Source organism: Leptodactylus fuscus, chromosome 3, assembly GCF_031893055.1.
Source record: "Leptodactylus fuscus isolate aLepFus1 chromosome 3, aLepFus1.hap2, whole genome shotgun sequence".
Taxonomy (NCBI): Eukaryota; Metazoa; Chordata; class Amphibia; order Anura; family Leptodactylidae; genus Leptodactylus; species Leptodactylus fuscus.
Genome location: NC_134267.1, coordinates 102339988 through 102361338, shown reverse-complemented (window position 1 = coordinate 102361338; position 21351 = coordinate 102339988). Strand labels below are relative to the sequence as shown.

At 42.1% G+C, this 21351-nt stretch overlaps 1 protein-coding gene across 4 annotated transcripts in view; it reads right to left on the bottom strand.

Annotated features, from left to right (window-relative positions):
* Positions 1 to 1809: 1809 nt before the first annotated feature.
* GOPC (golgi associated PDZ and coiled-coil motif containing) overlaps positions 1810 to 21351 on the bottom strand; it is a 32267-nt gene continuing 12725 nt past the window's right edge. For 2 of the 4 annotated variants that reach the window (XM_075268098.1, XM_075268100.1), the window contains 6 exons: positions 18149 to 18324; positions 14612 to 14777; positions 12512 to 12610; positions 11542 to 11706; positions 10095 to 10278; positions 1810 to 3376 (listed from right to left, as the gene is read on the bottom strand). In XM_075268098.1, coding sequence (XP_075124199.1) covers positions 3258 to 3376; positions 10095 to 10278; positions 11542 to 11706; positions 12512 to 12610; positions 14612 to 14777; positions 18149 to 18324 — 909 coding nt within the window. In that variant the 3' untranslated portion in view covers positions 1810 to 3257. The remainder of the gene's footprint in view (positions 3377 to 10094; positions 10279 to 11541; positions 11707 to 12511; positions 12611 to 14611; positions 14778 to 18148; positions 18325 to 21351) is intronic. The other 2 variants (XM_075268099.1, XM_075268101.1) reach the window with 1 other exon arrangement.

Genomic DNA, 21351 nt, shown 5'->3' with positions numbered 1-21351 from the left:
AACCCCGCCTCTTCTGTTTTCTTTTGTTTATCCAACATCTGCGCAGTACGCTCCTGTATTAAACTGCAAGAGCGGCCTCCCAAAAATGGCCACCGGCCGCTCTTGCAGTTTAATACAGGAGCGTACTGCGCAGGCGTTGGACCGACAAAAGAAGACAGAAGAGGTGGGGTTGCAGCTGAAGATGGAGGCGGCGCTGGAAAGAGCTCTCGGGGAGCAGTGGGGACACCCCCATCGCCGTTTGAGCGCTGGGGCCCGCCCTCATTGCTGCAGAGAACTCATTTGCATACCGGTTAAAAACTGTATTTCTAAGGAACAGCGCCGCAGAGACCACATCTAAAGGTAAGAGATGAATAGCCTTTCTTAAGGCTATTCTGACGTAATTAGAAAAAAAAAGTTGCTTTAGTGGTAGAATCCCTTTAAGAACTTTGCTTCATGCACTGAAACATAAAAAGAGCTTTCCCCAAACTGCTCAATAAAGTAAAGGGGCCTAAGCCATCCCTTAAAAAAAAAAAAAAAAAAAAAAAAACCCAATAGCATTATACCTCCTCTACTAGACTTTACAGTTTATCACCCACCTGACAAAGTTCCATAGTGTTTCCACTGCACTTCACACCACTCCATCTGATAGTGGACATTGTGCTTGCCAATGTAAGGCTTGTGTGTACCTGCTTTGAGGTACAGAGGTGTAAGACGCGGCTGTTGAGGCAGCAGAGCATTGACAACTTTTATGCCTTATGCACCTTAGCACTTGGCAGCCCAACTCCGTTGCTTAGTATTGTTCTTATACCTACAGTTTGTGTTTCCTCATTAAACAAGCTGGTGAAAATTACAGTCCTAATGGAATACTATAAATTTTCCCCATTTCCAAGAGGACATTTCATGTCCACAGAGACGTGCGGTATTACATACTGTGAGAAAGCCAACAGTGCACTGAGTTCAGCACAGGCAGCTTTCCTGGTACGCGCCCCAATAGCTGGAGATAATCCGTTCTGTTAGTTTCGGCATGGATATCTCTAGGCTTTGAGGAACGCCACCCGCCTAAGTATGGTTATCTGCTCAACTACTGGAATAGTTAATAAGAGTGGTATTAGAAGTAAATTATCAGTTGTGAGGAGAACAAACCTAGTTGAAATTATTTTTGATGTCAGTTCTATATCTTTCACGCTCTATCATATGGCGCTCAAAAACATATTTTCATGCAATTCAGAACATTTCAAAGGTTTAAAGATGTTGTGCAGGACAATGAAAAAGTGGCTGCTTTCTTGTTCTCAAAAAGTGACCTCACATCCCTTGCTCACATGGCAACGTTCCCATTAAAATCAATGAGAAAGAGCTGTAGCAGGGCCATGTGACCAATATATTTTTTTTCAAGAACTAGATGCTGTACAGGGGGTGCAATGTAAACAGGACTCTATCTATGGTATACAGCTTGTTACAGCCACAGCACAGTAAACGGGCATCCTCCTCGTAACAAACTGTATGTCTCATGATCTTGGACACAGAAATTATATTAGAAAACAGTGGAACTTTTCATTATACAAAACAATACATTTGTTTCTCAATATTTGTTAAACTGAACACTCCCATAGGAATGAATGAGGAAATTGGCTTCTGGGAGTCACAACAGATGAAGTGTGAATCCTAAAAGTCTGTTTGCTGGTCACATGCTACAAAGTTTCTTAACATTCGCTGTCCATGGCAAACAGGAGGGCAAAGGGGACCTTGGAGCGCTTCTGAAATACAAGGGGAATTGCTTCCAATCTATACAGATTTTTTTTTTTTAAAGAGGTGACTATAAGGAGGGTTACACAAAATATCACACACAACACAGATTTAGTGCATTTATTTAATTTGGTGGAACTGATAATCACTGTAGTCCCAAGGAGAAGACAGTACAAAACATACCGCTATGACATGGATATGTGTATCAGGGATGAAATCCATTTGCACCACTTTGGCATGGAAAATATGATGTATACAATGCACAGATATCCACCATTGCCAGGATAAGAGGACAGACATCCCAGAAACGTTCCCGTTACTGCTTCTATCCATCAAAGCAGATGTGAAAAATGACAATGACTATATTGATAAATGCAGTACATAGACATATGAGTACTGTATTGGCTGTGAACTGAGAGATACACAGAGAGCTGTCAATATAATATAAACCAAAAAAAACTGGAAACCTAAAAAAATATACAGTATAAAAAGCCTTAAACATATACAGAACCTAGATTAAGTGACACCAAAAAAGATCAGGTCACAAACAGGAGAGACTAAAGAGATTTATAAATAGCAATTTAACTACTATATACACTTCCCAAGGCTATCTAATAATGCCTTTAGTGCAGAAGGAAGATGGGGACGACATGAGGGAGGGTTTGAGCGACCAGTAAGTCCCGGTTTCTGTGCACGGTGTTAGGCTGGGTTCACACTAAGCGTTTCACACTCCAAGAAAGAAATGGATTCCAGAAGGGGAGGGGAGGAGGGAGATTCTTCATTCCCCCCTTCTCTTGAATGCACAACAAATCGGTGAGTGACACTTCTTCACAGACTTATTTCTTGATTCTTACAGAATATTCCAAGCTACAATAGTCAATTCATCATATTTTTTTTGGCAAGTACAGAGAAGAAATCCAAAACTGTAGCCAATCCTGCTCACCTACAAAAGGCGCAAGGTAACATGTACCTCATATAGCCATAGTTTGCCTATGCTCTGCATAAATATGACACATACACGGACGGGTTAACAATATGAAAATACTTAAATACAAAAATAAAATAAATGACTGCAGAAGGCGGGATACTATTACTGCATTGACAGAACAGGCTCACCCTTACTTGCTGTATGATTGTGCTGGCCCAAGATGGCACTTCGTTGTCTAGGTTTGGGATAAATGATGTCCTTCGTCACTTTCTCTATTCTCTCTAGATCAGTCTTGTAAACACTATCAGTCCAGTTTCCCCAAATGACAGACATGTAAAGCAATTACACAAGGGGTCTTTTCAGGTTACAATGGAAAGACATGCTTTGGTGCTTACAAAAAGTAGAAGAAAATAAAAGAAAGAAACATGCAATGTCAACAGCTACGACTCCTAGTGGATAAATGACAGATTTTTGCACATGAATTGCTCAGACAAACCCTGAGGAAACCGCATTGGAGGCAGAGGTATCCAGCCTCCCTCGAGACTGTACAGTCTCATCCACTAGAGTAAGTATTGGTCTCTTCCTGTATATAACACGGAGGCTGCTCCTACGACAGAGACTCGGAAGAATATGCCAGCTTGGAAGCAGTGTCCCCTGCAAGAGATTCACTTGTCGACTCCAGTTCTCCATTTTCATGTACCTCAAGATGATGCTTTTGGTCAAACACTGGGACCAAGATGAGAAAAAATAAATAAAATTACTATAAATAATGTTTTACTGTAATACTGTTTGTACATGAAAAAAAAAAAAAAAAAGTTAAATGTTCATCTATAACCCAGTACAGGTGGTGGGTGACAAAAGCTCACTGTCCGTGGTGAGCTCCATGCGGGAGAATAAATCCTACCCCATGTATGAGACTGTGACAGCACTGTAAGTGACCGTCTGCTTCACCCCAAGTGTGAGAAGGAGCGCTGTCGCAAGTCCTTCCTTCTAACCGCGGTCAAGCTACATAATCTACATCAAACCAAGCAAAGATCACTCCGTACAGAAAACTAAATGATACTAGTCTTCCTTCTTCTGTTCCTTAGCTGCTATGGACTCCTAGTATATCTTCTCTTCTCAGCTTATGTGTGTCTACGTCTGTAATATATTACTGTGTATTATCCTGTATCTGTATTACTATGCCGCTGTAACATGCTGAAATTTCCGCACTGTGGGACTTTTAAAGGATTATGTTATAAAAGGTATTTATGGTATATTCTGTGGATGTGTCATAAATACCAGAAATGAGAATACTCCTATAATACTCCATCTCAGCCTTTCAGCCAGGCTGCCTGCAGTGTCTGCTTCTCACTTCCTGTATTTCTCTCCCTCCCTCTTCCTGAACGGGATACAGAACACTTCAGATAATCTTCAGATTCTTGTAGAGAACAGACTCAGTGTTATCTGTGTGTTTACTTAGAGAGATAACAGACTCCGATGGCACTTGTCTTATCTCCCATGTCCGGTCCTTGGTTATAGCAACACAGTGTACACAATGAGAGGAATAAGGTCACCTTCCAGGCAAACAAAGATTAATTTCTAAAGCAATATATTTAGGAAAAGGCTTCAATTTACATAAGCTACAAGTATAGATAGGATCCTAGAGATTGGACAACCCCCTTTAACATCTCCCTACACAACTATTCTCAAAAATTGGAAGGGGAGAGAATAATGCATGTGGTAGATTCTTCTCTCACTACATCTTTGAAACAGGGGTCAGGGCCCCTTTCTTCAAGACTGATGCTAATCCAATACTAGGACCTGCCTCTATCTCACATTTAGGACATATCCTGCAGAAGTGTCCGAGATGGGAACACTGCTTTAAACAAACCGGAAGTTACCTTCTCCTTCCTCATTTGGACTCCGGGACGGCTACTGACAGGCCGTAAGGCCTAATTCTCCACACCACACCACCAATGATACATCTATTATTACCACTGTGTACCACTAATGTCTACCCACCCTGGTATATACTTAGGGGGGTGCCGGGGACCCTTGGACTTGGGGCCACGCCCCCAATAGGGGCGGGGCTCCCGGCCCGACGGTTTCTGGCGCCAAATTCCCCATTTAAAGCCACTCTCCTCCTGCACAGTGCACATCTTCATTTTCTGGATTTCCCACATGACCACATTTGGCTTCCTACTACTCATATCTCCTACCGGTAAGATTGTTTAGGATACTGCATTAAGTTAGGCTACATGTTACTGTTTAGTAAGCTGGGCACCCATCCTCTATTTACTGACATATTGATGTATTGTTCTAGACTGTTTTCCTTGGCATATTGACACTGTGATATACCGTTTTCCCTGTGGATTGTCCTCCATTACTTCATTGCATTATCACGGATTCCGTGTTGTACCATGATCTGCTTCAATATCCACCTGTAGCTCGGTTACGCTATGTATTTATCAATATACCTTGAGCCACTATAATTGATACCCCAACTTTTATGTTGTTATACTGGTATCCCATGTACATACCGTATTATATGTATTGTATGTCTGTATCAATGTTTTGTTTATTTTGTGTTTTTTTGTTTGACTTATGTATATATATATCACAATTTGTATATTTGTATATTTTCTGCAGACAAACTGACGAAGGTCTTCTAGACCGAAACGTTTTTTGTTAAAATAAATTTTCACCTTTGGAAGCATACCCATTGAGTGCCGGAAATTTCTTTGGTTATACTAATATGGCGGTGAGAGGCCATTTCCGAGCACCAGCATAACACCGAGTGACGGTTCATTATTTGTAGAATCTACGTCTCCTTGACCGAGCACCGGTAATTATGTCAACCAATACCTTTTTCTACAATACTGAAGATACAGCCAACATCATAGCCAAGACAACAGCTTCAGGCGGTTTTCTACACATCGCCCCAACTGAGCTACGCTCCAGGGATTACGAAAAGGTATCCAGAACCCTTCTAAACCATGAGTTACACTGTGTGACCCTCACAGAGTATCTCAAAACTCAGAGGATTCCAAGAGGCCTAAGATCCCACCTTCAACCTACTATTTTCCGGGAGAACAAAGAATACTGCAAATTGTTTGAACAAATTTTAAACAAGTGTTCTCTAGATCTCATGACCTTAACGGTCGAATACTTACAGAAATCTATAACTGAACACCAAGAAAAGGTGAAAAACATTGAGACGCAACTACGTTCAACACTAACTGAACCAGAATTCTCTACACTAAAGAGTAAAGTGGACACAACCCTTTCCAACTTCCGAAAGGAACAAGAACAAAAGAAAAGGAACAAGTTCCTAAGAGACGCAGAGGATTACACCAACAACCACGTGTACAGATGGCAGGATACATCAGGCTCTGCGAGATTCGCCAGGAGAGGTCCCCGCTTCAATGGCTATTCCTCCAACTCGGGCTCAGAGAGCGACCAATCAGGATATCGATCCGGCCCATCCAATTTTTTAGGCCGAAACCAATGACCACCTCGACGAGGAAGACGAGGCGGGGGGGCCAATGCAAACGAGGAAGAACTGACACGAATGACGACCCGATCTCAGGTAATGAGACCCCATTAGTAGTTAATATTTCCTCAAAAAACCTCTCCCCCTCTCAACTTAGACTTTTACAAAAAGGTTTATCCTTTTGTCCTGCCTACAAATTTAATTCCTTCCAGCTAGAGATGGACTTAGAACGTTTTTTTAGGAACATCCGACTGAAAGCGCATTTCAGTAAGGATACCCAAATGATGTCACATAGTGAATCACAGGCAACAACCCCTATCAGTATTTCCACCCTGGGTCTCAGAAATAGGAGTTCATATACTCCACCTAGGGGCTCGCATGCACTAGAAGCCTTTATTGATCTAGTGAAAAGTGATATTAGATCCACTTGTAATGAAATAGAGAAGGGCAACTGGTTTAACCCCCCCAATTTGTCTCAAGAGGAACAAGTTTCTCTTAAAACCCTCATGGCAGACCGGGATTTAATAATCAAACCTGCCGACAAGGGGGGAGCTATAGTGGTATGGGATAAATCAGCCTATGTTAATGAGATCCGTACACAATTGTCTGACACTAGAGTTTATTGTAAATTGACTGGTAACCCAACCAACTCTATAGTAACTAAGATCAAAACAATCGTTGATATGTTTCTTGACCGCAACATCATTGACCTTAAAACACATGAATTCCTGTTGAAAAAACATCCAATCATATCTGTCTTTTATGTTCTCCCCAAGATCCATAAAAGATTGGAAAATCCTCCAGGCAGGCCCATTGTTGCCTCCACCGATTCAGTCCTGTCACCACTGGCCATAGTCTTAGAAAAAATACTTACCCCTTTAGTCAAGAACACGAAATCGTTCCTTTTAGACACTGGAGACTTTCTCCGCACAGTCAGAGCATTACCCAATCTGGGAGAGGATTGTTGGCTGGTTACATTCGATGTAAATAGTCTATACACATCCATTATACATCAGAAGGGGCTAACAGCTACCCGTATCTTGTTGGAAAAATCGGCCAAATCCCCATCAACCATTGAATTCTGTATGACTATACTTGAACTGATCCTCACTAACAACTTCTTCATGTTTCAGGATGATTTTTTTCTACAGGTTCAAGGTACGGCAATGGGGTCCAATGTGGCCCCCCCATACGCTAATGCATACATGTCCTTCTTTGAGGAAACATATGTCTATACTAATGAATTATTCATGACACACTGCAAATGTTGGAAGAGATATATCGATGACGTTTTTTGCGTATGGGGGGGCCCATTGGACTCCCTTGTCCAGTTTCATAATTTCCTCAACTCCATCTGGGAGGAACTACAATTCACCATACACCATGATTTACACAAAATAGATTTTCTGGATACAACTGTCATTAAAGAACTAGATGGCTCCCTACAAACAGACCTCTTTATCAAAAAAACAGATAGGAACAGTTTACTTCACTACTCCAGTTACCATCCACAGTCCACTAAGCTATCACTACCATGGTCACAATATCAGAGAATCAACCGTATTGTCTCTAAAGACTCACTCAGACTCACCAGACTACAAGAAACACGTACAAAGTTTTCTGAGAGGGGTTATCCCCCGAATGTTACCGCACTTGAGAGAACCAATCCACAAAGACAACCACGCAATAATTCCACACGCATTCCATTCATTCACACTTTCCATCCGTTTTCTTATAAAATTCACAAGATAATTCGAAAACATTGGCCACTACTCCAACAAGGACACCCAGAAGTACAGTCATTTACACAACCCTTCCTCCCCTGCTTCAGGAGGGCTGACAACCTCCGCAATAAACTGGTCAAAGCCGATCTCTGTTCCAATATACGCTTACCCAGACAGACTTTCCTTCAGGCACGCAAAACTGGTACTTTCCCATGTCTACACTGCCCTCAATGTAATAATATCCAAAAAGGTGACCATCTCATACATCCACATACAGGCAAAAGATTTCCAATTAAAGACTACTACAGCTGTGACACCAATTTTGTCATATACATGATCAAGTGCCCCTGTGGGCTAGCCTACATAGGTGAAACAACACAATCTATCCGCGACCGCATTTCTCAACACAAAAGCACAATACGGACCAAAAACCTTCTGCTGCCTATACCATTTCATTTCAACCAAGCCAAACACTCCATATCCCAGTTGCGTTTTCAGGTAATAGAACACATCCCCCTACCCAGGAGGGGTGGTGACAGAGTGAAAACCTTAAAATGTAGAGAGGCTTTTTGGATCCATAAGTTTCAAACATTGGAACCTCATGGACTTAATCGGGACTATGATGTTAGAAGTTTCTGCTGATCCCTTTTCGTTTATACTAACATATAACTCTCTTTCTTTTTCAGAACCGTTAATTCGCTAGGAGGAATACTGGGGTGCCCGGGCAGTCTTCCGGTTCTTCATTATCCTACACTTTTCTCGCACTTTATGTATCTCTTGGGTCCAAATGTTCTATTACACTCTTTTTTCTTATCTTATTTTTCTTATTTTATCTTGCCGTATCTTATCCATGTTCTCTCTTTCTTCTATCCCTTATTCTACTTCTTCTGTCGCCAATTGTTTTGCTCTACTTGTGTTTACACTTTTCTTATCTTATTTTCTTATCTTATCTTGCCTTATCTTATCCATGTTACCTTTATTTCTTCTATCCTTTATTTTACTTCTTCTGTCTCCACTTATTTTTCTCTACTTGTGTTTACACTCTTATCTTATCTTATTTTCTTATTTTATCTTATCCATGTTAATTTTATTTCTTTTGTTTCTTATCCTACTTCTTCTGTCTCCACTTGTCTTTCTCTTGTCCTCTTTGTTTTATCCAATTATAGCCTATGCTCTCTTTGTATTCCAATTCTCTGTTGTTTACATTTCTCTTATCTTTGTCCTTTCACACCTTTCAGCTCTCCCTCATGTATTCCCCCTCTGTTTCTACCTTGCAAGTGCCGGCTGTCAGCTTCACAGCAGCGGCACATCGCAAGAGCGATGCGTTCCACTGTGGAACGCACGCACTTCCGGTTTTGCGATCGCAAACCGGAAGTTACCTTCTCCTTCCTCATTTGGACTCCGGGACGGCTACTGACAGGCCGTAAGGCCTAATTCTCCACACCACACCACCAATGATACATCTATTATTACCACTGTGTACCACTAATGTCTACCCACCCTGGTATATACTTAGGGGGGTGCCGGGGACCCCTGGACTTGGGGCCACGCCCCCAATAGGGGCGGGGCTCCAGGCCCGACGGTTTCTGGCGCCAAATTCCCCATTTAAAGCCACTCTCCTCCTGCACAGTGCACATCTTCATTTTCTGGATTTCCCACATGACCACATTTGGCTTCCTACTACTCATATCTCCTACCGGTAAGATTGTTTAGGATACTGCATTAAGTTAGGCTACATGTTACTGTTTAGTAAGCTGGGCACCCAGCCTCTATTTACTGACATATTGATGTATTGTTCTAGATTGTTTTCCTTGGCATATTGACACTGTGATATACCGTTTTCCCTGTGGATTGTCCTCCATTACATTATCACGGATTCCGTGTTGTACCATGATCTGCTTCAATATCCACCTGTAGCTCGGTTACGCTATGTATTTATCAATATACCTTGAGCCACTATAATTGATACCCCAACTTTTATGTTGTTATACTGGTATCCCATGTACATACCGTATTATATGTATTGTATGTCTGTATCAATGTTTTGTTTATTTTGTGTTTTTTTGTTTGATTTATGTATATATATATATCACAATTTGTATATTTGTATATTTTCTGCAGACAAACTGACGAAGGTCTTCTAGACCGAAACGTTTTTTGTTAAAATAAATTTTCACCTTTGGAAGCATACCCATTGAGTGCCGGAAATTTCTTTGGTTATACTGCTTTAAACAATGAGACTTACCTCTTATTGGCTTAGTATCACCACTGCCATCTTTACTGGATGCCCGAGGGCTTGTTCCACCTTCCTCTAACTCATCAAGATACAAGCGATAGCGATGTCCAGTCTCATCCTCATACTCCACATTCTCATCATCTGAATCTATCTCTGGAGCAACATAAACCACTTCAAACTCAATTTCTCCTCTCTGGAAAGCAAACAGGATGGTGATGTAAAGCAGTTTAATGTGATGCAACCGAAAGTTACTAGAACAGTGGCAACACTATCAATTTTACAGAACTATCAATTGTACAAAAAGAATATATATTTTTTTCAATTACAGATTCATAATAAAATCATTGAATATGTATCAAACACACTGGGGTAAGAGAAGGGTGGACAGAGTCTCTAGTAGTGGGGATGACACTGCTGTAGTTCTGCAATGACTTCTGGGGAAGGGGGTAAAACCAAAGTGATTTACAATGCCTGTCTGACTTCACGAGATGCAGTGAGCTTTCTGAAGATTTCATTGCTTCTCAATTGGCTTGCGTAGAGTTTATTGCCGACTTCTATCTTTTGGAGCTGGCACCTAGACCTGACTAAGGCTTGTATAAGGCTGAATAAGACATAGCAATGATCACAAGTGAACTATCTATATATTAATGTGACACACTGTGCACTGTCCACGAGAAAGAGGCATCAAGGCGCAGTTTAGATAAAACAACTGGAATTACTAGGGATCTACTAGCAGCAGCATCAAAGCTGCATATGTGTCCGACAAGCGACACATTTGCAGCAAGAGAAAAAATACCGTATATACTCTAATATAAGCCGACCCGAATATAAGCAGAGGCCCCTAAAACTGGGAAAACTTATTGACTCGAGTATAAGCTGAGGGGGAGAAATGCAGCAGCTACTGGAAAATTTCAAAAATTAAAATGGTGGAAAGTTTTTGGGTGCAGTAGTTGCTGGGGAAGGGGAGCGGGCGTTTTGGTTGTCTGTCTGCCCCTTCCCTGAGGGCTGGGTTGTTTTTTTTCCCCCACTTGGAATTCAGCCTGGCTGAATATAGGGTATCTGCAGTGCTCCTATTAACCCCTTCCTGACGGAACAGGAGCACTGCAGATACCCTATATATAGTAGACCGGGCACTGTCAGACACAGGGATACCTAATGTGAAAGTGTTTCACAGTCATTTTCTACTTTTATATGTATTCTAGGGAAGTAGTGATTTATTTATTTAATTTTTTTTATTATATTTTATAGCTTTTTTTTTTCCCCCTCACTCTTTTATGGGAGATTCTATACATTACTATTGCGGCTGGTCCTTTTTTTTTTTTTTTTTTTCTTTTGACTTGAGTATAAGCCGAGAAGGGCTTTTCCAGCACAAAAACTGTGCTGAAAAACTCGGCTTATACTAGAGTATATACGGTAAATAAATAAAAGCAGCAAGAATGATGGAGACATACATTACCTGTTGAGAAAGGATGGTGACCGCTTCTTTGTGTTTGGCATCCCTTAAATTTATGCCATTAACTGCTAAAATGGCATCACCAACATGCAGACCTCCACAGCGATCAGCGGGCTGAGCTGGATGAATTTCTGATATTAAAATAGGAACACCATGCTCTTTTCCACCCTGCAGAAACAAAAAATAAAAAAAATACTACTATACGTGCAGAACTAAAGAAATTTTGGTCTATTAAAAAGGAAAAGGGATTTCCCCAATCCACAAGATAAGATGGGTTACATCACTAGCGCCCTGATCGATCAGTGGTAAATCGCGACAGTGGTAAACATGGCACTTATGCCAAAATGTCACCTTCAACATGCTACTAGTATATGGATACCAAATTAGATTTTTTTCTTTTGTTCCAAACCACATGACTAAAATGGTACAATCAAAGCCCAATAGGACCTCAATCAAAGCAAGTCACAGATACATAGGAGTGACACCTACTGCTCTCCCAGAAGAACAAGGAACCTGTATAAAGTGAAAAGGCAGTGGAGATCCCCTTTAAATGCTATGATAAATGAGCATAGCCATCAGGCACTCATGCCTGGTGTCATGATCAAGTTTAATATCACAAGCAGTAAGAAAGTGCAACTAGAATGTCAAAGATCTGCACTTGACTAAACAGCAAGCACTGACATGGAGAAAATAATAACATGTAGCATAGTTCTGTACAGAGCTGAAGAATCAGTTTTTAAAGCCCATGTTCACCAGATTTCTTTCTCCTTTGATATAAAAAGGACAGTTTTCTAGCACTCCAATTCAGCGCCACCCAGATACCCAAACACATCTATACTGCACGTGTGGGAATAAAAGCAGATATTCCATATAATACAATACCTTACTTCATCTAGAAGCTCCACTCTGATTACACAGCAAGTTATACTTCCCCCTGTCCGCAAGCAAAGGCCATAGTAAAGTTCCAGCTCACCGTGATTGATATGCCCAATCCTTCATGGTCTTCTTTAACCAAAATAACTTTTCTGATAGGACCAACTCCTTGACTTTTCTTTAGGCAGTCTGGATCCTGCTGGTTCAAAAGGCCACATTTACAATCTCACACAGAAGAAAACCAAGCTTAATAACTGAATACTAAATTATGGAAGTACATATTCAAAGAGGACCTTTCACCACCTACAAGTTCACATCTTTTTCCAGCACAGGTGGAGTTCTAACTACCACCATTCCCAAGCAACAAGTGCATTTAGTTTTATAGCCTGAACGGTTATTGAAGCTCTGCAATATCAGAAGTGCAGTGTCAGACAGGGGAGGCTGGGGGGGGGGGGGGGTGAACATGATTCAGAGCTCCAATCAGAGGCAGTGTCAGAATCACACACCTTGTCTGCTCCTGCCTGACACCACAGAGCCCAGATAACATATCAGACACCAAATATAACAGGATTGCTTGCTTGGGTGGGGCTAGAGAAAAAAAAATTATCCTACTAATACTGTATTATAAATGTGAGTTTGTTTGTTTGTTACTCAATAACAGCTATATATATATATATATATATATATATATATATATATATATATATATATATATATATATGAATCAGCATCTATTAAATTATATAAATATGGCTGGATTTGTTGGAGGTGGTAAAAGATCCTCTAACTACAGATCAGCAGGTAAGTGCCGTACTTAAAGAGCACCTTTCACCATTTTGCCCACAGGCAGTTCTATATACTGCCGGAAAGCTGACAGTGCGCTGAGTTCAGCGCACTGTCGGCTTTCCCGATGTGGGCCCGGTGTGAAGAGCTTACAGTCCGGTACCGTAGCTCTTCTATGGCCCCCTCCATCTGCTCGCAGTACTCGTCCATAGACGAGCATTATCAGGGAGGGAGGGGAGAGTTCCTCCTGGCTCTCACAGCACAGCGCGATTGGCTGTGCTGTGAAGAAGGACGTCTCTGGCTAACTGTCAGAAACGCCCTTCTGACCATAGAAGAGCTACGGTACCAGGACCGTAAGCTCTTCACACCGGGCCCACATCGGGAAAGCCGACAGTGCGCTGAACTCAGCGCACTGTCAGCTTTCCGGCAGTATATAGAACTGCCTGTGGGCAAAATGGTGAAAGGTCCTCTTTAAGTTCTCAGGTGCTCCCATTGAAATGAATGCTCAGCGAGTATGTGTGTATAAAGGTGCATTCACACACTGACTTCAACGGGTTCTATTTGACGCGCATAACACATTGAAATCAATGGGAGGCTTTTCGAATGAAACATTTACTGTCCAGTTATGCACAATAGAAAGAGCATGTACACAAGTAATGATAGATCAGAGCTACTCCTTCATTTCTTGCATCCCTTGTTTGGCCTGTGTCTTCCTCCATGTTGTCAAGGCATGCCTGAGTCTCAAGTATCCAATATAAAAATATATTTATCTAATCTTCTATCTTTGATTGGATTTTTGTCTCTTGATTAACTTTCTGACAGAAGGAATCATGTCGAGTTTCATTCATGCTTCCAGTAATTTGACAGATTTTTCACTGGGTGGTGGTTTATTTTGTTTGGCTTGAGAAAGCGCCCGTAGTAGGCGCCAAAAGTCTGTTGTCTTTTCCATATATGCCATCACTCCATCCTTTTTATTGATGTACCGAATAAAGGAGTCATTTTTAAAGAAAGTACCATTTCTGGGTAAGTGCCCCCCCTGTTTTTGTTCTATACACTTTATGCCTTATATACGGGATGCAGAGCATCATCTCTCCAGGTATCATCAATTAGTGATTTCTCCAGATAGTTCCGCTTTTCTTTCACACACTGAACAAGATGCAAGAGGTGTAGTAGTGCCATTCGTTCTTTTTTGCTGGATTTGTGGTTTATTTTGTATTTTGGCCATCACACATTTTTTTAGCATATTTATATTAAACGTTACGTTATAAAGAGTTTGTACCCTGTGATCCAGTGATTGGTGAGGTCGAAATAAATCCAAAAATCAGATATAGGGGGCCTTGATAAACATTGGAACAGGGGCAATATGAAATCTGTGAGCTTGCTGGATGTGTTTTGCAAAGTAGGAAAAGAAACTTACATGCCCTGGAGGAGCTGGTAAGGGTCGCTTCAAATCATTCCGTCCTCTGCAGGCTCTGATAACGGTTTTATGTCTATGCAGGTGAATTTCAGCCTCAAGTTGATTCCATAGCTTGTCATGAGCTGGACCCTTCATATCACGACCAAGCAATTGTATTTGCTGTACCCTTCAGTGTTAAAGTAAATGGCAGGAAGGAAATTAAATAAATTTAGACATAATATATAGAGGGGTATAGGTTAAGTAAATGCTTTAAAGTTTACAAAAACTTCTGTGTGTTTTTAGTTTTCATCCCCCAAAAGACTACATAATTGGTAGCCATTTTACACACTGGCTGGGACAATCCCCAAATGATAATACAAAATATTCAAACACTACTGTCACATCACAACTAGTAAGGTGGTAACGTTCTATACATTTCTACACTAGTAGAAGCTACTCTGAGGCTATAGTAAATGCATATGTATTTTTATGTAAATGTCAGCAGTTGCTCCATCACATCAGACCTCCAGTGCTGATGACTGACAACTTCACTGTGACCTACACTTTCACCAGGAGAAAAGGTTGGGGGGGGGGGGGGGCAATGGGGGTGTGGCGGGGGAGAATATGTAACGAAAAGGATAATCCCACTGCTCCCCAGCCGCAGTGATAGTACAATCCTCTAGGTGCCCATGAGACACTGTGCTGAGGCAACATTGGATCCAAGTCAACATGATGTGGGATCAGGAGTGTAGGGATATGACAACAGTATACATGAAAGAAGCCTGGAGAGTGATAGACACCCTCAGATGAGTGTTATTGTCAGTGTGCTTAATTAACTATTCTTGGCATGCAATAGCCTTCATTAAAAATGCCAAGGATGAACTTCAAGGAATTACTTTGAGAATAAAAATAATGTCAACCAACAGAAAGTCCAATTTCTGACACACCAACACTAAAGGACTGCAAATCTCTCCTAGTAATGTGAAGGTTGTAAATATATGAATCACAAAAACATTGTTATCCTTAAAACTAAATGCTGTATAACTATTTACCGTATTTTTCGGACTATAAGACGCACTGGACTATAAGACTAAGATAAGATAAGATAAGGTTTTAGAGGAGGAAAATAGGGAAAAAAAAATTTTGAAGCAAAAACTGGTAAAATATTTAATGTATGGGAGTTGTAGTTTTGCAACAGCTGCAACGCCACATTGACAGGTGACCCTGCAGCTGTATGGGGATGCATAGAGTGTTTTTTTTTTGCGGGACCAGAAGTACTTTTTAGTTATACCATTTTGGGGAATATCTATTGCTTAGATCACCTTTTATTGAAAAAAAAAAAAAACCGGTGGTTTATGATATATGATTTTCTACTTATATATATATATATATATTCTAGGGACAGGAGGTGATTTAGAACTTTTATTTATTTAATATTTTTATTATATATTATTAAAGCTTTTTTTTTTTTTTTTTTTTTTTTACTATTTTATTTCCCCCCCCCCGGGGCTTGAACCTGCGGTCACTTGATTGCAAGTCCCATAGACGGCAATACAACTGTATTGCCGTCTATGGGACATTCTGTGTATTAGTATTACGGCTGGTCATAGAGACCAGCCGCAATACTAATACAGCAGTGACAGGCCTGGGAGCCTCATTAGGCTCCCGGCTGTCACCCGAACAGGTCGGCTCCTGCGATATCGCCGCGCAGGAGCCGGCCTGCAACTTCAGAGGTACGGGGCCGGTGGGGACCGGCCCCGGGGGAGAAGGGGCCACCGATACTGACCCGGCATCCGCTGTACTAGAGAGGCGGATGCCGGGGAGGGATAGACGCCGGGGCCTGAGACATCGCTGCCCTGCCCTGCATGAAGCCAGCGGCGGGGGGACGGAGGAGCGGAATAGCATCACTCCTCCCGCTGCTGGCTTCATGCAGGGCAGGGCAGCGATGTCGCAGGCCCCGGCACCTGTAATGGCGTCTATCACTTGCCGGCTTCCGCCTCTCTATTACAGCGGGTGCCAGGCGCCACATTCGGCCTATAAGACGCACCCTTCTTTTCCCCCCCAAATTTGGGGGAAAAAAAGTGCGTCTTATAGTCCGAAAAATACGGTATGTTTCAAAGTGAATATGATATTATGTGACAAGATGACGCCAGCAATATCTAGATATAGCTATATTATGCCTTTTTGTCCCAGGTTGAAACTAAAATCATATGTCCATGCTGGTATCTTGTAATGTATTGTTGTCTGGGGACACAGTAGTCCCACTAGCCTACTCCTTTTGGCTGCAGACAATGGGCATGTATTGCAAGAAGCCAATTAAATAGACCCAAGTTAATGAATAGACAATTCAAGAGAACATCTCTAAACAATGGTGGAAAAAAAAACAGTTAGGCTGTTGTGGAGCATGATCAGATAACATTCAATTAACCCAAAGCCCTCACACATCTAGTGGCTGGGGGAGGATGGAATTCAGAGCTAAGCCAAAGCTGTATACCAGGCTATATGTATATACTGTAATGAACGCATGGGATTGTGAAGATTGAGGCTGCAAAGACATTCCTGTGTGTTATGGGCTTTTGACAGTGTACCAGACATCATGACAAGATGGCCTCTATACTGTGCTCAGGTGTAGGCCTAAACATATGGACACAGGGAGATTATACAGGGTTTCCCATGAGAGCATGGGAGGACCTGGCACACCCACAGGAACTACATCACAGAAACACATGGCAAGAAGTCACTCCCACAGGAAATGACATCAGATAAGCCACATGGCAAGGAGCTACATCACTTCCTGGAAGTAGTGCCCTGGAGCTGATGTCACAGGAGGTGGATACCTCGACCAACCAATCAGATCTTGCTGTTTACTTCCTGTATATGGCTATAAAAACCTTGATGCATAAAAAATGCTCTCTTTCTTTGTGTGCACTGCTCAGACTAAGAAAGAGATTCTTATACCAAACATTTCGTGTGGTATGAAATTTCATTGCTAGCACTTAGTCTTTGAATTTGGCCAGAAATAGTCACTCAAAAGTTAGCTGCTGAACAGGTGACTAAAAAGCAGCGCTAAATACTCTCAGTTCCCCTATGCACCCTTTGCTTTGCTTTATTTTATTTACTGCTCCTTGTATCACTTTTATTTACATGCAGTGAATATGTGGGCAAACTACATTTCCCATGATGCATCTGTCTGATCTCACTCTGTGTAACCTCCTCTCTCCACTGCAAAGAAATCAAAGGTAATTAGTCACTCCCACATCTGAGGTCACATGCTGCTATGATGTTTCATTTGCAACCTCATTCACCCACCCAGTGAGACGATAACAAAGAGAATGAGAGCACGCAGATGAATCATGGGAAATATAGTTTGTCCACATATTCACTTACTGTAAATAACAGTGATACAAGGAGCAGCAAGTAAAATAAAGCCAAGCAAAGGCTGCACAAAGGAACAGTGAATTTTTTAACACTGCTATTTGCATATCATTGTTGGAAGCTGGACAACTCCTTTAATGTCTACTGAGCTTGTATCTGCAGCAGAACAGAAGGGAGACATACCTTCCAGCCAGCTCCTTATCTAAATATTTAGCAGCCAACCGTGCTCCATATACTTCTGCCTGGAGAACAGCAATGTGTCTACGGAGAGCCTCATTTTCTTTACGAAGCAGCTTCACTTCAGCTTCCAATTGAGCTTCCTTCACCTTTTCCTTCTTGCTGGCCTCCAACTCCTTCTCCTGCATCAACAAAAATGAATGTACAAAATTTTAAATAAAATAAAACTTTTTTAATAAGCCTATATTCCGAAAAGACAGGAGTCAGCAACCTCCAGCACCTGTCCTGAGGTTGGCAGTTAAGGGACTACATGAAGCAGCGGCATCTTAAACTTTCCCTGTCCTGAACCATGTAAACACAGTCAGAGAGGAAAAAGAAATAAGGAGGCAAATATGAGTCGTGTCAGCCTAGTGTCTAGGCCAGGGGTCTCAAACTCAATTTACCCGGGGACTGCTGAAGGTAGAATCTGGGTGAGGATGGGCCACATCAGGTTTTCCAAAAGCTATGAGCGCTGCAGCAAATTTAGCTCCACCCACTATTATGTTAACTCCGCCCATTCTCATTCATTTTTCATGTGCCCCTACACATAGTATAATGCTCCTACAGTCACCCGTACATTATATGTCCCCATATTATAATGTTCCCTTCCAACTGTCCCACAGTATTAAGTCCCTCTCCTGGTGCCCCAGTTTAAACTGGGGGAAACTAGAGGGAAAATGAAACTGGGGCAGCTGGAGGGGGACATTAAACAGTGGGGGTAGTTGGAGGGTGGCAACAAATTAATGGCAGCTGAAGTGGGACATTAAACTGGGGGCAACCAGAGGGGGACATTAAACTCAAGCAACTAGAGGCAGACATTAAACCGTAGGGGTAGCTGGAGGGTGACATTAAACTGGGGGCAACTAGAGGCAGACTGGTCCTCCTACAGCTACTCCCACGGTTTAATGCCACCTCCAGTTGTCCCCAGTTTAAGTGCCCCCCTTCATCTACCCCCAGTTTCATCTCCCCCACCATTTCTCCCCCAGTTTCATATCCCCCTACATCTGCCCCATTTTATGTCCCCCCTCCATCTGCCCACAGTTTCATGACCCCCATCTCCGCCCCCAGTTCCATGTTCCCCTTCCATCTGTAGCCCTAGTTTTGTGTCCTCCCCTCCATCTCTGCCCCCAGTATAACGTTTCCCTTCCATCTCTGCCGCTAGGTTACTGAGAAGACACACACACACACACAGAGACACAGAAAGACACACACAGACACACACAGACACACACTCTGCACCCTGAATCTCACATTCCCCTCCCCTCTCAGTACCTTTAGACGGCACATCTCTTCATCTTCCAGTCGGCCTACTAAGACACGCCTCCCTAGTCACGTGACGTCTGATGTCACACACAGGTCCTTCAGTTTACAGTAGTACAAGTTTCCACTGATCACCCATCGCTTTTATTGTTGTTGTAAGAGCGGGGACATAGCGGGACATGCAGGGAGCTGCGCGGGACAGGAGTATAAAAGCAGGACTTTCTCGCTAAATGTGGGACGGTTGGGAGCTATGTATTGAGGTGGGGGCCGCAAACTATTGTCCATAGGGCCAAAGTTGGCCCGCGAGTTTGAGAACCCTGGTCTAGTCTGTGAGTTGGCTGAGTAGATGCTTATTCCATTCAACAAGGCCCGATTTGTTTGGGTTTATACAACATAAAGGAAGATGGACAAGGCTTTACGACAGACATCCTTTGTCCCTACAAAGGTAGCTTACTGCAGATCACTCCAAGTACAGTACAGTGCCCTGCCATAAGTGGTATCCAACAGAGTTGAATCATCAAAAAAGAAATCATGGACAAGGATAACACGGAAAAGAAGTTTAATCAAACAGCTAACTGGTTACTGTTATGGTGTATTAAATAACTTTATGTAGGGGTCAACAGCCTTATAATTATTGCTTGGCACACAGACCCTTGCTTTAAAGACAACAAAAACTGCTGATACTGAATCAATAAGAGCCAAAATACTAAGCTACCAAGAAAGGTACTCCAAGTTTCAGGCTAAAATTCTTATTTGCAATTATACAAGTTGGACTTGTTAAGCTAAAACTTCTTGAATATACCATAGCAGGGAATAAGGACGTTGTACATAGAGGTCCTCTAAATTGTTGCTGTAGGGCTCATTTACACTTGCACTTAAAACATAAAGATTGAATACGGATGTACAAAATGGATTTTTATTTTTACAATTTGTTCAGTTTTCATGTCCATCAGATTAATTATTGATCCAGGTTAACAGAAATGTGAGCGACGCTAGGTTCACACCTGCGTTCGGGTCTCTGTTCTGTGGTTTCCGTCTTCTGCATGCAAGACGACGGAAACCACAGACCAGGTCCGGCCGCGAGCGGTGGTGAGCGTTTTATGCGCTCCGCAGCAAAACCGTTTTTTTTTTTTTTTTAAACCGGACACAGAGTACTGCATGTCTGACTCTGTGTCCGGATTTAAAAAAAACGGTTTCGCGGCGGAGAGCATAAAACGCTCACCGCCGCTCACGCTCACGGCCGGACACCTTTCAAACCCATTCAAATGTATGGGTGAGTAAGAGTCCTGCAGGTTTCCGTATCCTGCCTCTGTTTTGTGCAGGAAACGGAAACTTGAAGTACGGAGACCGGGCGCAGATGTGAACGAGCCCTGAAATAAAATAAATAAAAAGTAGTATCAGAAGGCAACATGAATTCAAACAAAATTTCCATATGCAAAATGTGAATGAGCCCTTAGTTGGAGCAGCTTCACTGGCAATAAGTGGATATCTCAGATCCTAGAGAATATGCTGCATGGACTACCGAGTGTATGAAATGGTCTAGTTATTCCTAGGCCTGCTTAAAACAAGTAGATCAGTCTGTATTTTCAGCCTGAGCACTGTCTGGGGACCCGGTGTCACAGTATCAGTCATTTATGCTATATAGTATCAAAGCAGAAGGCAAGAAGAAGAGCAGGTAGTATATGAAGTGACCCATAAACACATGGCCTGATGGCCACTAAAAGTAACAAGTAAACGTATGTCCCTCAAACAGAAATAAGCATGCCGCTAAGTGTGAGTAGTAGAGAGAATGACGCCAGCTCACATTTGTGAATTCAAGCACATCACTACAATCGAGGGTTAGTTTCAGCTGTCAAAAGCAAAAATGACTGAAACAGTACACGTACACACATTCAAGTTTTGGTAAATTT